Source organism: Sinocyclocheilus grahami, unplaced genomic scaffold (genome assembly GCF_001515645.1).
Source record: "Sinocyclocheilus grahami isolate Dianchi unplaced genomic scaffold, SAMN03320097.WGS_v1.1 scaffold435.1, whole genome shotgun sequence".
Taxonomy (NCBI): Eukaryota; Metazoa; Chordata; class Actinopteri; order Cypriniformes; family Cyprinidae; genus Sinocyclocheilus; species Sinocyclocheilus grahami.
This window is the reverse complement of record NW_015505614.1, coordinates 612,389-629,181: the sequence shown is the minus strand read 5'-3', so window position 1 is coordinate 629,181 and position 16,793 is coordinate 612,389. Positions and strand designations below refer to the sequence as shown.

Below are 16,793 nucleotides of genomic sequence, written 5' to 3'. Positions count from 1 at the left end.
GTTCTGATAAAACTACTTTTTCATTTCATTAGAGTTCATAGAGTTCATTAGATCTTCACCAACTCAGCTCTAGACCACCAAAGAGTAATATGTATATTTTAATGCAATAAATTATTGTTGCCCTAAATAAACTGTTCATTTAACTCTGCCTCTGAGTGCTTTCTCTCCTAGACCACATCTGACAGTGTTCTTAATCTATATGTAAACATTTTTGTGCACAAGATTTGGCTTAAAAGTCATTGGCCAAATCTAACAAATATATTGGATTGTATCTATAACAAAAAGCTCCCGGAAGAGCAGAACTCAGTCCCAGGACCAGGACTTGCAGAGATGGTCTGGAGCCAGAGAAGACGCACAGGAAAAAACACTCTGACAAGTGTAACAGCCAAAATGAACTGGCACAAGATCCACACAGACAGGTTGAACAGAAGCAGAAATCAAGAGTCAAATGAGGCAGACAGGTGAAGTAACTAAACAGATAACAGGTCAACAAGGGAGTGGGGTTCAGATGCATTGGGAAACAAACAGTGTGACATAAACAAAAGCCACGTGCTCAAACCAACACTGAGACAAGACAGACGTGCACATGGCAAAGAAAAACGAATAAGCCATGTGCTCAAACTGAAAAAAGGTGACAAACAAGTTAACGGAAAGGAAGCCATGCACTCACAACAGAGACCCATAACATGGAGCATGAGTGTCGGGATCCAGCAACAGGTCCTCAGCTATAACAGAAATGTCAAGATCCAGATGCTATGTTCCGAACACATGACTGAAAAAAAGAGCGCATTGCAAAGAAACTAAGCCAGATGCCATGTACTCCCACACAGAGAAAAGAACAAGATTCTCAACAGAACCAAGAGGAGAGCACATGGCTAGGCAGAAAAAGCCCCTCAGCCTTCCTTTGACGGTTGTTGTAAAGCTAGACGAGCAGGGAAATGGAAGAAGGAAGATTCTGCATTCTCTAGAATCCTCTTTAGGGCCAGTTTGTTCTGTCACATGCAGTCAAGGAGAGTGAGGAGGATACAGAGTTAAATTACCATATCAAAAGGGTAATAACTCAAATAAAATCACATAAGACAGAGCACACATGGAGATTAAATGGAGACAGAAGTCAAGAAGCAGACAGGTGAGGTAACAAACAATCAGGTAAACATAGGGTCTGGTTTCAAACACAACAGACCACATCACACACAGAAGCAAACCAAAGCACAGGGACTGATAAAAGAGCGCATGGCACAGAAACTGAATACTACAAGAACAAGCTGCTCAACAGAGCCAGCAGAAGTGTAAATGCGTCATGTGTGCATCATACATGGGAGGTCCACTAATATTGTTTCATGAATGAATTTACGCATATGAACTTTAAGCAATTGTGCTTGAGGTAAGTGTGTTTGGCATGCTTTCTGCAAGGAGGGTAGAGCAAAATACCTAAGCAAAATTCCTAAAACAGTGGTATAGGCAACCCTGCTCCTTGTTCTCCTCGTGCAGACTTCAGTTCCAACCCTGTTCCAAAACACCTGCTAGTTAAGTTAACCTGAACACGCCTAGCCTGGCTGAATCAGCTCACACTTATCAGCTTATATACTACAGTAAATTGAAAGTTTAGATGACTCAATCCTCCTGAACCTATGTTTAGAATGCCTTTTAAAAAAACATCTGAGGATGCACACCATGAAGTTAGTTCTTAGAGAGAATGTACAGAGCTGATAAACAAGCATGTTAGCTATCGATCTTTTGTGAAAGCCTAATATAACCGATCCAGGCTCATTGGAAAAACATGCATGGTGAAATTTATATTATGTTATATTATATTATGTGGCTTCTAGTACAATTCGCAACACTTTCAAGGTGAAATGTCCAGTGAGTAGCACTAGAAGCACATTCGGTTTCATCCAAAACAGATGAATGTGAATCTGGCAATGTTTTAGAGCTAAAAGTTTAAAGTTTTATCGTATTTGAAAATAAACCAAACCCTAATCTAAACCTAACTGAAAGATTTGTGAGATATGCTGATACAAATTTAACTTGCTTCTACAAGTCTTTTAGCTATTTTATCATGACTTTTGTCTCAACACATCGGAAAGTAGCAGTCAGGCTGTAAGCTCATTGATAAGTGATCAGCTGTCTCCAAAAAACAGTGTACTTGGACATGCCTTTAGAGGGCTGCAGATCAGTGGTGCATTTCCCAAAAGCATTAACCAACTATGGTCGCAAGTTCCATTGAACTCTGTTGGTAACAACAGAACTTGTGACCATAGTTTAGTTGCTTTTGAGAAACACACCCAAGATAGTCATCCAGTCAGTGAGAACATATAAAGAGGGCAGCTCAGAACTATATAGGTCTATATGTTGGAGCAGGATTGGAACTGATGTCTGCAGGATGGTAGCTCTCTAGGAGCAGGGTGGAGATCCCTGATGTAGGTTTACAGAGACATACTAATGTGGCCTAGCAGTCTTTCAATTGAGATGCATTAAGTGTCCAACTGTGCTTCATTGAATTTCCCCCAATCTTCTTCTCCTTTTTGCTACGTGGAAAAAGCATCCCCTTTGTTATAGCTGGAATCTGCATTTCTCCCCATCCTTTTCTCACTCCATGGATATGTTCCATTAGTATGTCTGTCATAAACATATATCAAATATTATGCAAGCTCACTCCCATTCTTCTTATTTTTGTTTCCTGACTATCTTTAGCTCTCTATCACTAACGTCAGGCCCTGGCTTCTTATTAGAGGCAGTGTAATTACAAGAAACATGATCTCTTCCATCTACAGGAATCAAAATGAAAATTAGTTTAAATGATCTCAGAGAATTAGGTTCTGTAGACATTTACAGTACATTTAATCATTTAGCAGACACTTTTATCCAAAGCGACTTACGAATGAGGACAATAGAAGTGATCATAACCAACAAAAGAGCAATAATATGCAAGTGCTATGACAAGTCTCAGTTAGCCTAACGCAGTACACATAGCAAGTACAGTGCCCTCCACTAATATTGGCACCCTTGGTAAATATGAGCAAAGGCGGATGTGAAAATAAATCTGCATTGTTTACCCTTTTGATCTTTCATTCAAAAAATTCACAAAATTCCAACCTTTCATTAAAGTAAAACAACTGAAAGTGGGGAGAAAATCTCATGAAGAAATAAATGTTTTTTTCTCCAGTGCATATACTGTATATACCCATCTATATGGATATGGATATATATGGATACCCATATATATATATATATATATATATATATATATATGGATAGTTGACAAACAGGCTTTTTTTTCGTAAAATACATATTTATAGGCCTATTTATGTAGTGTGAAGTGTGAAGACAATTTCAAGACAAACTTTGACAAGAAGACAAATTTTGCTGTCATTTGCTCAGAACTGCTGAAAATGATACCATTATAAGTTGAGTGATATTTGTATCTCCCCTATTGCAATACAAATCTGTGGTTTTGTTTTTTTACATTTTCTGTCACACCATAGGATGTTTCAGCCTTTTGTGTCAATTAATGACCTTGCTATTAGAGGGTGTTAGAGGGTCAAGTGTTTTTTAAAGAAAAAAAAACAAATAGATAAAATAGAATTAGAATAGAGAGTGCTAAAGTTAGAGGATAAAATAAAGATGGAAGAGATGTGTTTTAGCCGTTTCTTGAAGATGGCTTGGGACTCAGCTGCTTGAATTGATTTGGGCAGGTCATTCAACCAGGAGGGAACAGTTACTGTAAAAGTCTGTGAAAGTGATTTTGTGCCTCTTTGGGATGGTATCCCAATCTCACGAGAAACATAACTATTTTATGACATGGCAATTTCGTAAGAATTTGTATAATGTGATTCAAAAAGTAAGAATTAAGGCCCACCCTTAAACCTAACTGGCAGTGGCGCATAAACAGATGGCAAGAAAACAAATGAGACCATATATGAATTCATATAAATTATATGAATTCGCCAAACGTAGTTACGAGTTGTCACAAGAGTGTGTTCGACATGAAATACTGTAAATATGTTTTCAGTAATTAGCCATGGATACTTGGCTAAAATACCTAGTGATGCACTACATCATTAGTTTTCTAATCAGATCTTAATGCTAAGACAGATCTGAGAAGGATCATAGGAAATGATTGTGTTCTTGTTCATGCCAAACCAATGTGTGGATGTCAGTGTGACATTTAAGCCTCCCATGTAACCACACTCCTCTAATGCTTGGTCCAAATTAACCTTCCAGCACTCCTCTAACTGCCCCCTCCCATCCGAGGCCACTTGGCCCATCACTCACTCTAGCTCTCTCACCTTCTGCACTCTCCTTATTCCACTGACCATGCATGTTCCAAAAACAGATCAACTTTTCATTTCAGTGCTACCCCCTATGTATGCTACTGCCTCATGCTCCTTGCCCACCAAATAACCCCCCACATTCTCAAGTCTGAGATGCCGAATACATTCAACCCCTAGACTATAACTCGGCCCTGCAGAGCCATACGCAACTGATTGGAATTTTGGGGTGTGGCGACGGGCAACTTTGACCAATAGGGCAGCTGGCAGCAGTATAAAACACTGCACATGTGTGAATTTATTCGCTCTTTCTGTCAGTCCATCACTCCTGTGAGGAGGGGGTCCAAGTAACGGGGGGCAGATTTTGAAGTACAGAGAGCAACAAGAGCAATAGGGACAATCAATTAAAGGCACGGATAGACCTGCTTAACTAAGCTTTTACCACTCCTGAAGATCCTTCACCCCTGACAGGATGGAGGGCGCCCATGCCAAGGCCCCGGCCGAATGTCTGGCCTACTTCACAGTTAATGAAACCACAGGTCTTTCCCCGGATCAGGTCAAGAAGAACCTGGCTAAGTACGGCTACAATGGTGAGATTCATGAGATGTCTTGAAAACGCATGCAGGGTTTAATAGAAAGACAACCAAACACTCTGACTGGTGGACATGTCTCATTTTAGGAAGGCACAGGGATAGCATTACAATAGTGCTTTTGGGTTAAACTTTTAAATTGTGAAAACAGTAAATGCAATTGCATAGATGGTTTAGGATTCTCTCAAATGTTCAGAATTTTCAGTGGCATTTCAAGGGACATTAACAGGTTGTGGTGCAGAAGTTGGGATTGAAAATAGACTTTGGCGAAGGGGGAGAAGGGAAGAAAGACAGGTGATGGCACAGCAGCCTTGCTTGGTTATTTGAGAGGTCGTATTAGATTAGCAGTATGTCAGGCAGATGGAGGAGGGAGATTCATAGGTTCTGGCTGAAGTTGGCCTGGGTGATTAGATATGTTACTGGCATTACCAAGTAATGATGTACAAAACAGGCCCTGTTGTACAGAGAGAACTTGGCAAAGTTAAAAAAAATAATAATTCTAATGTAATGATCCCAAGTGTGTGAGACTGACCATGTTCTTTTTTACTAATACTTTCTGTAAGTCATCTGCAAAGTTCTTAAAATGCCTCAACTTCGTTTTTCATATGTGTCATATAAAAATCAGCTGGAAATGTTATGGCTTAATAGCGCCTCTGAGGTACAGTGAAAGATTGGCCAGGGTTATGCTGTTGTGCTGTCCTGAATTCTGGTCAGTTGTTAATTTTCTTTCTTTTTTTCTCTCTTTTCTCCATCTATACTTTGTTTCTCAGAGCTGCCAGCTGAGGAGGGTAAGTTCACACATATTGCTAAAAAAGTGACATGAGAAATAAATCAAGTCCATATTTACCAGCCACTATGACAGCAATAGAATCTTAAAATCTAGTTCAAGGATTGAACTGAATTCCCATTCCTTTTAGGAAAATCCATCTGGGAGCTGATCATTGAGCAGTTTGAAGATCTGTTGGTCAGAATTTTGCTGCTTGCTGCCTGCATCTCTTTCGTAAGTTACTGACAAGTGGACAGTTCCGAAAAACTGCAAATATACCAGCAACCACAGAGTAAAATCAATACTCATGTTTGAGGTGTTCATCTAAATGTTGATATTTACTAAATATAAATATTAATATATTTTTTTATTGAGCATAATGTGAACATTATAAAATGATTGAATGTAAATCATATATAGAATCATATATTTTTTAGAACAAACGAGTTCTCTAAATCGAGACCTTGTGTATGTACAAAACATATTAAACACTTTGCTTCATGTGATTTAATCAGATCTGTCAGCATATAGATACAGCATGTCGCACAATTTTAAACACGACCTTTAAACTTTAGAGGTGTGTCATGTGTACAGCTGTTGTGACAGTATAAGTTGCCATTCTGCACTTCATGCTGTAACATACACCATGACCATCTATGGTGTTACACAAACAAGGTACACATGCTAATTTGCCATTTATTTTAGCGTTATGGTTATGTGCAAAAGTCAACATAGTACCGAGAGCAGTACAGCATCAGCATTATGATATGTTGGCAGTATTACCTACTGCAATATAGTATCCGATAGAGATGCTTGATTTATTGTGCCAGGAAGCCATACAAATGGTGTTATTAATCTCACAGTGTTCTAAGCAGGAAAGACTCCGTAAGGTGGATTTTTAGGGGGTTCAGCGGGTATTGGGAGGTTAGAGGTGAACATGGGGGGTATTAATGTCTGCCCCCCTCGACACTGTGCCTCAACCAGCTGTTCCAATAGCCTTAGAAGGAAAATATTAAGGAGCTCAGAAGACGTGTGTGAGGGAGAAGGGGTTATTTTAAGAAGGACTCAAGTTGAAGACAGAAACTCTATACTTTTGAAAGGTCAGGAGAGATGCATGAGAGAAAGCACAGTGAGAGTTGCTATAACAGCAGGTCTGTTGTGCAACAATATTGTGAAATAATGTTTTGACTGGTTTTTATGTATGCATGCATTGCACAAGAGAAGAAATTAAGCAAGCAGACCAATAGCATCATGAATTTCAGAAGTAATATTTAGGGTGGGGTGGGCCCAGTAAGCCTCTACACATTCCACTGATCAATAAATAAAAAAAGTTTATTCGAAAGTACTTGGAAAATATCTTTAACTTCTCTAAAAGCTTTATATTAATGGTGTAATTGCCTATAAATCTCACTACATTTAGTAAGATTTAACTTCAGATTACTTTGTGTTTCCTCTCATCCTCTCATAAAACACTATTTGAGTGTGATAACATTATTTAGCAAAACTGTACACTGAAGTACAAAACTCTGTACTGAAGTACATTCTGAAATTATTTTAAGGACCTTTTTTAATATCTTCCATGGGTGATATATGTCTTATCAGGTCACAATGTGCCTTATGCTGGTTTCTAATGTCTCTCTTTGTGTGTTTTTAGGTCCTGGCCTGGTTTGAGGAGGGTGAAGAGACCGTCACTGCCTTTGTTGAGCCTTTTGTCATTTTGCTCATTCTCATTGCCAATGCCGTCGTCGGTGTGTGGCAGGTAATGCACCAAATACACAGATATATGTAGACTTTACTTATTTCATAAAGCAAATTAAGTGAAGGCATAACTCACTTGCATCTGTTATGTAAGCCAAGCAAATGTCTGTCTGTCATTCAGGAGCGTAATGCTGAGAGCGCCATTGAGGCTCTGAAAGAGTATGAGCCTGAGATGGGTAAGGTCTACCGTTCTGACAGAAAGAGCGTCCAGATGATCAAGGCCAGAGAGATTGTCCCCGGTGACATTGTGGAGGTGTCTGGTACGTCTTTTCACATGCTCTTTTTTCACAGTCTCTTCATTTTGGAATAGCTTATAGAAATACTTATTATTTTTTTAATAAACATTGTATTCAGTGCACAGTTTGCAGATTTTCTGTATGTCCCATGGTGACCTAGATTTTTGTTGCTATATATACAACAGAGCACATTGCATAGAATACTATACCCACCACATACACTATAATCTTTGGTCCATAGCTAAATACATATTTATTTTCTTTTTTTCAAGTTTCCTATAGGTCTGATTTTTGTTCAGGTTCTTTTTGTTGTTGCACTGGTCATTAATCACTAATGTTTTGCTACACTGCTAACTCATTCTTTCCTCTTCCCTAGTTGGTGATAAAGTTCCTGCTGACATCAGGATTACTGCTATCCGTTCCACCACCCTTCGTGTTGACCAGTCCATCCTGACTGGTTAGTGCTTTTAACGGTGTTCACCTCTACTCTTTACTCTAACAATGATCATTAAAATGGGCCCATTGGTATAATATTTGTTAGAACATTAAAACTATACAAATGCTGCAAACATGACAAAAATTTCAAAAGTTTATTTTGAATTAAAATGTATTTATAAAGCAGCAGCACTCTCCTCTCCAGTGTATATTTATTGTGTATTATATTTTATTGTAATTGTATATAAATATGGTTAACTCTTTGTACAGGTGAGTCCGTCAGTGTGATCAAGCACACCGAGCCTGTCCCCGACCCTAGAGCTGTCAATCAGGACAAAAAGAACATGCTTTTCTCTGTGAGTTTTCATCCACACACTCATCCAGCTACTCATCAATTGGTTTCTACTCATACTCATACCTCAATACACACAAGTTTCTGGAAAAAAGTTCCTATCAGATAATGATAGCTCTAACCTTAACCCAAATCCTAACATGGTAACTGTGATTTTGCCCATTACAATGGGTTTTTGGTACTGGAACAACAAACGTAATCATAAACCTAACCATTAACCCCAACTCCAGCCTGATCATAAAGTCTTCATGGTAGAAATAAGTATTGTTCCAAGAACAAGAAGTAGTTTAAGTTTCCTTTCCCACCTATAGGGCACAAACATTGCTGCTGGCAAGGCTATTGGAGTTGCTGTCTCTACTGGTGTATCCACTGAGATTGGTAAGATCCGTGACCAGATGGCCGCCACAGAGCAGGAGAGGACCCCTCTGCAGCAGAAACTGGATGAGTTCAGTGAGCAGCTCTCTAAGGTTATCTCTCTGATCTGCGTCGCTGTCTGGATGATCAACATCGGCCACTTCAATGACCCCGTCCATGGTGGATCCTGGATCCGTGGCGCTGTCTACTACTTCAAGATTGCTGTTGCTCTGGCTGTAGCTGCTATCCCTGAGGGTGAGCATGATAGCATGTGCAACACATCTCCCAAAGTTAATTATGTAATTCCCACTACAACACAACATTATGTCTAGAACAGGGCTAAAAGCTTGACTTTTAGTCTATACTTTACATAAAGCATAGTTACCGTATCTAAACCTTTTGAGATTATTAATATTATTAAAAGATATTAATCCAACCATAAACTGTACTCTCGTCAGGTCTGCCTGCTGTCATCACTACCTGTCTGGCTCTTGGTACCAGACGTATGGCCAAGAAAAATGCCATTGTCCGTTCACTGCCCTCTGTGGAGACCCTGGGCTGTACTTCTGTCATCTGCTCCGACAAGACTGGTACCCTGACCACCAATCAGATGTGTGTGACCAAAGTAGGTGTTCAGCTATCTTTATGTATACACATCAACTAAGAAATAATGAGGCTATTGCTAATACTGATATACTGTAATCCTAAAGGTGAAGTGTGTAATTATTTCACAGAGGAAATATTCTTCTCCCAGTTGAATCTGCTGAAACAACTGTAAGCCTTCAGTAGGCTGACTTTCAGAGTTCACTTTCAAAACATTGCTAAGATAATATCATGTAAGCTTTTTCCAGGCTCAAATGGCAACTTGGATCAACCAAGTTTGAGAATTTGGGGAAGGACCATTTATTAAAAATAGGTGTGTTTGGAAAAAAGCACGTTATTTTTGTAATTTCTTTGGGTGCTGCAAGTGGTACTGAAATCACACAATTTACCTTTGAACATGGGTACAGTATAAGTCTTGTGCATGTATACATTTATATTAATATTGGGATATTTTTACTTGCACACTAAGATGAAATTGTGTATTATTACAGATGTTCGTCATTGATAGAGTTGATGGTGATCACGTTGAACTTGACAGCTTTGATATCTCTGGCTCCAAGTATACACCCGAGGGTGAGGTGTAAGTACACAATAAAACACTTCCCCTAAAATGCTCCTTTTTATTATCAGGCTATCAGCATGTCAAAGTCACTATTGTAATCTGAGTGGCATATTTCTCTTAGCACAAAGTTGGGTGCTCGTATTGACTGCGGTCAGTATGATGGTTTAGTTGAGTTGGCCACCATCTGCGCCCTCTGCAATGATTCCTCCCTTGACTACAATGAGGTGAGAGATAAATACTCTTTCACACTTCATTCTTTTGTTCTCTTTTCTATATTTGTCTGAAGACAAAAACTTGTCATCTTCCTCTGTGTTACAGTCCAAGAAGATCTATGAGAAGGTCGGTGAGGCCACTGAAACTGCTTTGTGCTGCTTGGTTGAGAAGATGAATGTTTTTAAGTCCAATGTCAACAGCCTGTCCAAAATTGAGAGAGCAAATGCCTGCTGTAGTGTAAGTAGAGATGTAAACCTTCTTAAAACATCAGTAATGTAGCTTGGCACTGATAGCTCTGTAACTCACATTTGTTTCCATTTTTATCCTGTGTAGGTTGTGAAGCAGCTGATGAAGAAGAACTTCACTCTGGAGTTCTCCCGTGACAGGAAATCCATGTCTGTGTACTGTACCCCTTCCAAGGGTGATGCAGGCTGCAAAATGTTTGTGAAGGTATGTGTCCCACTCAAAAAAGTACCATGGTTTCTTAAAAGTTCCTTGCAAATAGCATGGTATATGAAAGTATATGTTATCTAGTGCATCATTGTACCATGGTACTGTCACAATATTATTTGTAAGGATTTAAGAAGTAAATGATCACAAAAATGTTAATATTGATGGGGATCTTCAACAAAATAATAGATGCATTTCATGACTCCTCGTTTTGTTAATATAGGGTGCTCCAGAGGGTGTGATTGACAGGTGTTCCTATGTACGCGTTGGTTCTACTCGGGTACCCCTGACTGGCATTGTAAAGGATAAGATCATGTCCGTCATCAAGGAGTGGGGTACTGGCCGTGACACTCTCCGTTGCCTGGCACTTGCCACCCGAGACAGTCCCCTGAAGGTTGAAGAAATGAACCTTGAGGACTCTACTAAATTTGCTGACTATGAGGTGAATATGAAAAACATAACACCTTAATGAATTTCATCTATCCATTCTCCCATGTCTGGCTGGTAAAGCTTATTGCCCAGCAAGTCTTACTAGTTAAACTAGCTTGTAAGGCTGCCAGCTCGTGCTAGAGACCAGCATCGGACACTTTGGATGTGGCTGCTCAGCTTTTCCTCTTGTTGAATATATTTGGCCAGGATCTCATGTTGTACCCTACTATTCACAGGCTATTTAAGACAATGTTAAGACTAGATGGCAAATGCTAGACTAAATGCTGCACTCCAACCTACAGGGGTTTGTCTGCACTATTCCCTGGTTTCTAGAGTCAAGAAAATGCTGTACTCACTCAAAGCATAGACTGTATCCAAACAATCACAATTATAATATCGATATGGATAATATAATAGCAAAATATGGAGATATTCAACAGCGAGGATATCCTCCTGCTACGGTGGTACAGCATGGATAAGGTTTAATAAATGCTAAGCTACATAAAATCTTTGTCTTATTACTTTCCTGTCTTGTTCAGACTGACTTGACCTTCGTTGGCTGTGTCGGTATGTTGGATCCCCCCCGTAAAGAGGTTACTGGCTCCATTGAACTGTGCAGGGCTGCTGGCATTCGTGTTATCATGATCACTGGTATGCTTTTTATCCATCCTTTCATCAGTCATCTCCCTCGACCTTTTAATTTTTTATTGTTGCAAGACCTGACACCTGTCCACAAAAACCCTCAGGTGACAACAAGGGCACTGCTGTGGCTATCTGCCGTCGTATTGGTATCTTTAGTGAGGATGAGGATGTAACTGGCAAGGCTTACACTGGCCGAGAGTTTGATGACCTGCCCCGTGATGAACAGAGCGAAGCTGTCTGTAAGGCATGCTGCTTTGCCCGTGTTGAGCCCTCCCACAAGTCTAAGATCGTTGAGTTCCTGCAGGGCTACGATGAGATTACTGCTATGGTGAGACATACGTACACTTTACAAGCCAGCTTCCACAACACCATATCACATGAAACCCTACTTTTAAGATGATATAGTAATGCTGTTATCTTTCCTTCAGACTGGTGATGGTGTCAATGATGCCCCTGCCTTGAAGAAGGCAGAAATTGGCATTGCCATGGGCTCTGGCACTGCTGTTGCCAAGTCAGCCTCTGAGATGGTCCTGGCCGATGACAACTTCTCTTCTATTGTGGCTGCCGTTGAGGAAGGCAGAGCCATTTACAACAACATGAAGCAGTTTATCCGTTACCTGATTTCTTCCAATGTTGGGGAGGTCGTCTGGTGAGAATCCATGGCCCTGTTTAACGTATGTTTAATGTACTCATGTACAGTATGCTCGCGCTTGATATTCTTCTCGTCTCTTCTTTTCTCATAGTATTTTCCTGACTGCTGCTCTCGGTCTGCCTGAGGCTCTGATCCCAGTCCAACTGCTGTGGGTGAACTTGGTGACTGATGGTCTGCCTGCCACTGCCCTGGGCTTCAACCCCCCTGATCTTGATATCATGGGCAAGCCTCCCCGCTCTGCCAAAGAGCCCCTGATCTCTGGCTGGCTGTTCTTCAGATACATGGCCATTGGGGGTTGGTATCCTTGTTACTTCTGTGGGATGTCAGCTTACTCAAGTTCTCTATGTGAGTTTTGGTGTTGGTCTAATAAATTGACTGTCCTCAGGTTATGTGGGTGCTGCTACTGTGGCTGCCGCTGCCCACTGGTTCATATATGATGTGGAGGGTCCTCAGGTCAGCTACTACCAGCTGGTGAGCAATATCTCCATCATATTATTATTTAGTATTGTATTTATCACACATGGAAAGAAAGTTCCTTTGAAACATCAGTTCATGCCTACTAAATTCTCTTCCTGCTGTAGTCTCACTTCATGCAGTGCCACGAGGACAATGAGGACTTCACTGGCATTGAGTGTGAGGTGTTTGAGGCTGCTCCACCCATGACCATGGCCCTGTCTGTCCTGGTCACAATTGAGATGTGCAACGCTCTCAACAGGTTACATCTTAACTACAGTTTTATTACATCAAACATGATTTTGTCTTGAAGTTGCAGCTCTTGTAACTCAACAGCTAAATTCCAAAATCTAGTGAGCCTCCTTGCTAATCTAAAGTCTAAGGCAGTATGTTAACCAAAATTTTCCCTATAGTAACTGTAACTGATTTGTAACGTTCCTCACTGACAGCCACTTTCTTAACAATAACCTATATGTATCACTAAAATAGTAACTTGTGAAGTGTATGTACAGTGTAATCACAATTTCCCTTGACTCTTGACTAGCATCATGAATCTTTTTTTTTTTTACATTTCTGTGGAAGATACAATGCATCACAGCCTTAGAATTTGGCGAAAAATTTGTATCTTAAAACAGTGCCTTAAACAACACCCATTTTTGAGGCCACCACAACGCAGCACCTACAAAATAGCAATTTAAGTTTTTAGCATTGATCTATGTTATACATTTGGCACTAAGTGTTTTTATTGTGCGTATTTCCTGGATAAATTAAAACACAGAATTAAAAAAAAAAAAAAACATCAGTTCCCAAGAAAAAAAAAATCAGTTCCTAAAATTTTGAAATACTTCAAAATCAAAATATGATTCCAAGTGATCAGAGGGGACATGTTATTGACAGGTGTAATTGAGGCCAGTGATGCCATACAATACTGTCAGGTGAAGCAGCTGAGCTAATTTTACCCTGAGACTGATGGTGGCAATAAGGGTTTTTCTCTGTGTTTCTATGTATTTCTCAATAGCTTGTCTGAGAATCAGTCCCTGTTGCGCATGCCTCCATGGAGCAATGGCTGGCTAGTGGCTGCCATGACCCTCTCCATGTCCCTCCACTTCATGATCATCTATGTGGACCCTCTGCCCGTACGTCTCTCATCTTTATTTCATCCTGTTCTTTATATTTGACTATATCTCTAACACTGGCCACAACTTTCCTTTTCCTATTACAGATGGTTTTCAAACTAACTCATTTGAACGTGGAACAGTGGATGGTGGTACTGAAGCTTTCTTTCCCTGTTATCCTCATTGATGAGGTGCTGAAGTTTGTTGCCCGCAACTACCTGGAGCGTAAGTTCTCAAACATATGTAAATATGGATGTATTCACATAATTATAAAATAACATGCATTTAAATAAACACATTTTACATGTCAAACTACATTCATACTTATACTCTATTAAAAACTTGCTGACTTGTTTCTATGAATGAAACTTAATAGAATGTCTTCCCTAAACTTACATTTTTCTATTTATTATATATTAATTGCATTTAATATTTTCTTCATATAACTTGTTTGCACTAAAAAGTTATTTTTAATTCCACACTCTTCCTTATTTTCTCTTATCTCTCACACTCATTTAATTTATTTCACACTAACCTACTATATTCATTTCTAGCCTAAACAGTCCTCACCTTCCAGTTTTCAAGTAACAGAAGCAAGGTATCCACTAATAGCCGTGCTGTACCTGTCTTTATGAATGTCTACATGTCTCTATCCTTTTGCATGTTTACTGTTTTGGTTGGTGTTGCTTTGAGAGAACATGTTGTCTTAAACTTGTCTGTGATTCAGCCATGCATGCATGGAACTACAGTGAAATGTATGCTGAACTTTCCACTTGTCTTCCCTTGTATTGTCAGCCCAATGGAAAAACTGGCTTATTTCTACTAATGGAGTCATTTTATTTTCTATGATATAAACTAACTTCTTGCTAAAGTGCATGGTAAATATTTATTGTGGATAGACAATGTGCAACCCTTAGCATAACCCTGAAATCTGATTACCTGAGAGGAATGTTGTTCCAGAACAATTAAGGATGATCCAGGAATGTTCTGTTTGGGTAAATCATGTTCCAAGAACATGTTCTGCTTGTGTAAATCAAGTTAAATGCAAATATATTATTTTCTTGAAGTTTTAAGATACAGTGTTGTAAATTAATACATTCGTTTATATTGCAATACTATGTATTGTAATTTAAAGAAATGTGGATGTGAAGCCACTAAATATTGCTAAATATTGCAATATTGTATAGTGACGTGTGTATTAAGATACGTATCGTGTTGTGAGGTAGTAGACGATACCCAGCCCTGCTGATACCCAAAACAGGGTTTCAAAAAATCATGTTTAGTGCTGCTTAGCATTTGCTCAGTGTTCTTACGTTTATTAAAACTCATCTTTTTGTGATTCCCAGCTAAAGCATGAAATGTAGAGACAACAACGTGGGAGTGAAAAAAAACAGGAGATAAAGAAGAAGAGAACAGCTAGAATGAATGAGGAAGAATGGGAGGAGAGAGTATTTACATCGGCTGAGACAGAAGCTCTCATGAGCCCATCTGCAGAATGGAGAGCACAACATCTTTGGAAAATATATAAAACACAGAAAAACTAAAAAATACTAAGTTTAGTGACAAAGATGAATATATAGGTCAGCCCTTCCAAATTAGTGTTTGAATGCTGAATTGTTTTATTCTTAAATGAAGTGTATTAAACATTTTTGTTAAAAATGTATACAATTTTAGTCTCCATTTTATTTCTCTTCATTCTATTTCTACATATACATACCTGCACAGTTTTGTGTTTTTAATTCCATTCCTTAATTACCTCCTAGAGGCATTTCCCCCATTAAGTCATGAACATAACAATTACTTGTCAATCAATAAAAGTAATTTAATTGGATTTAATATTTGATATGAATTCTCTTAATGGAAGAGGCAGTTGTTTACAAACAAATGGATTTACATGTCTTTGCTTCATTGCTTCAAGTGAAGGTGTAGCATTTTAAAAAACCAAATCACTTTACACATTAACCTGTTAATTTGAATCCTAGTTTTGGACCCAAGAAATGGCATAATAAAACTAAAATGGATGTAGTTCATGAAACCGTTGCATATGGAAGTAAAATAATGCCATATGTCTTTGAAACAAAAAAGCATATTGAATAGCACTAACTGAAAAAATAATGCATTGCATTAACAGTGCTTGCATTTTAATGCCTTGTATTTCCAGGGCTTGCATTTTTAGGTCCTGAAATTTAACATAGTTTTTCATTTAAGCTGTGAATATTTCAATACTCCAGCTGCTGTCAGTCGCTTACCAGCAGGTGGCGCAAGCGGCTGTTGATGAATTCATCAAAAATATTTGGCTAAATGCTTAGTTACCATAACTTTGTATCATGGCTTGTGTGATGCTGTGCTGTAATACTGGGGATCCCCTCATGTCACACTCCAGGATTCCCCAAGGATGCATAATGCAACTCAGTGAACTGGGGAAGTCCTGGCCTAATGGTTAGAGAGTTGGACTCATAACCCAAAGGTTGCAGGTTCAAGTCTCGTATGGCAGGGATTGTAGGTGGGGGGAGAGATTGTACAGTGCTCTCTCCCACCTTCAATACCATGACTGAAGTGCCCTTGAGCAAGGCACCAAACCCCCAACTACTCCCCAGGCGCCGCAGCATAAATGGCTGCCCACTGCTCCAGGTGTGTGTGTGTGTGTGTGTGTGTGTGTGTGTGTGTGTGTGTGTGTGCGCACTTAGGATGGTTTAAATGTAGAGCACTAATTCCGAGTATGGGTCACCATACTTGGCCACATGTCACTTCACTCACTCACTTATAACACAGTGATCTCAGAATACATTTTATTGATGATCATGATTATGATGATGATATTTGATGATAGCTGGACAGTTAAGCAGATGTAGAATATGAACGAACGCTCAAGGTTTCAGGCTGTTTCCCTCAGAAATCTATTAAAGAAAAGA

At 39.3% G+C, this 16,793-nt stretch overlaps 1 protein-coding gene across 2 annotated transcripts; it reads left to right on the top strand.

Moving 5' to 3' along the window:
- Window positions 1–4,557: 4,557 nt before the first annotated feature.
- On the top strand, window positions 4,558–15,544 carry atp2a1l (ATPase sarcoplasmic/endoplasmic reticulum Ca2+ transporting 1, like). 2 transcript variants are annotated; one of them, XM_016233606.1, is made up of 24 exons: window positions 4,558–4,861; window positions 5,632–5,649; window positions 5,779–5,861; window positions 7,282–7,386; window positions 7,507–7,645; window positions 7,998–8,078; window positions 8,327–8,412; window positions 8,720–9,017; window positions 9,221–9,387; window positions 9,857–9,945; window positions 10,049–10,151; window positions 10,246–10,377; window positions 10,474–10,590; window positions 10,814–11,032; window positions 11,559–11,670; window positions 11,766–11,989; window positions 12,090–12,310; window positions 12,405–12,607; window positions 12,699–12,784; window positions 12,895–13,028; window positions 13,785–13,902; window positions 13,989–14,106; window positions 14,436–14,479; window positions 15,228–15,544. In XM_016233606.1, the coding sequence occupies exons 1-23, from the start codon at window positions 4,744–4,746 to the stop codon at window positions 14,438–14,440; spliced, it is 2,976 nt and encodes a 991-aa protein (XP_016089092.1). In that variant the 5' UTR covers window positions 4,558–4,743; the 3' UTR covers window positions 14,441–14,479; window positions 15,228–15,544. The 2 variants fall into 2 exon arrangements, with proteins under 2 accessions (XP_016089092.1, XP_016089091.1); XM_016233605.1 differs by lacking the exon at window positions 14,436–14,479.
- Window positions 15,545–16,793: the final 1,249 nt, after the last annotated feature.

Coding starts and splice junctions, on each gene's coding strand:
- atp2a1l (XM_016233605.1), top strand. CDS start 4,744: ATGGAGGGCGCCCATGCCAAGGCCCCGGCCGAATGTCTGGCCTACTTC. Junction 12,785..12,894: donor AGGTCAGCTACTACCAGCTG/GTGAGCAATATC, acceptor TTCCTGCTGTAG/TCTCACTTCATGCAGTGCCA. Junction 13,903..13,988: donor TCTATGTGGACCCTCTGCCC/GTACGTCTCTCA, acceptor TTCCTATTACAG/ATGGTTTTCAAACTAACTCA.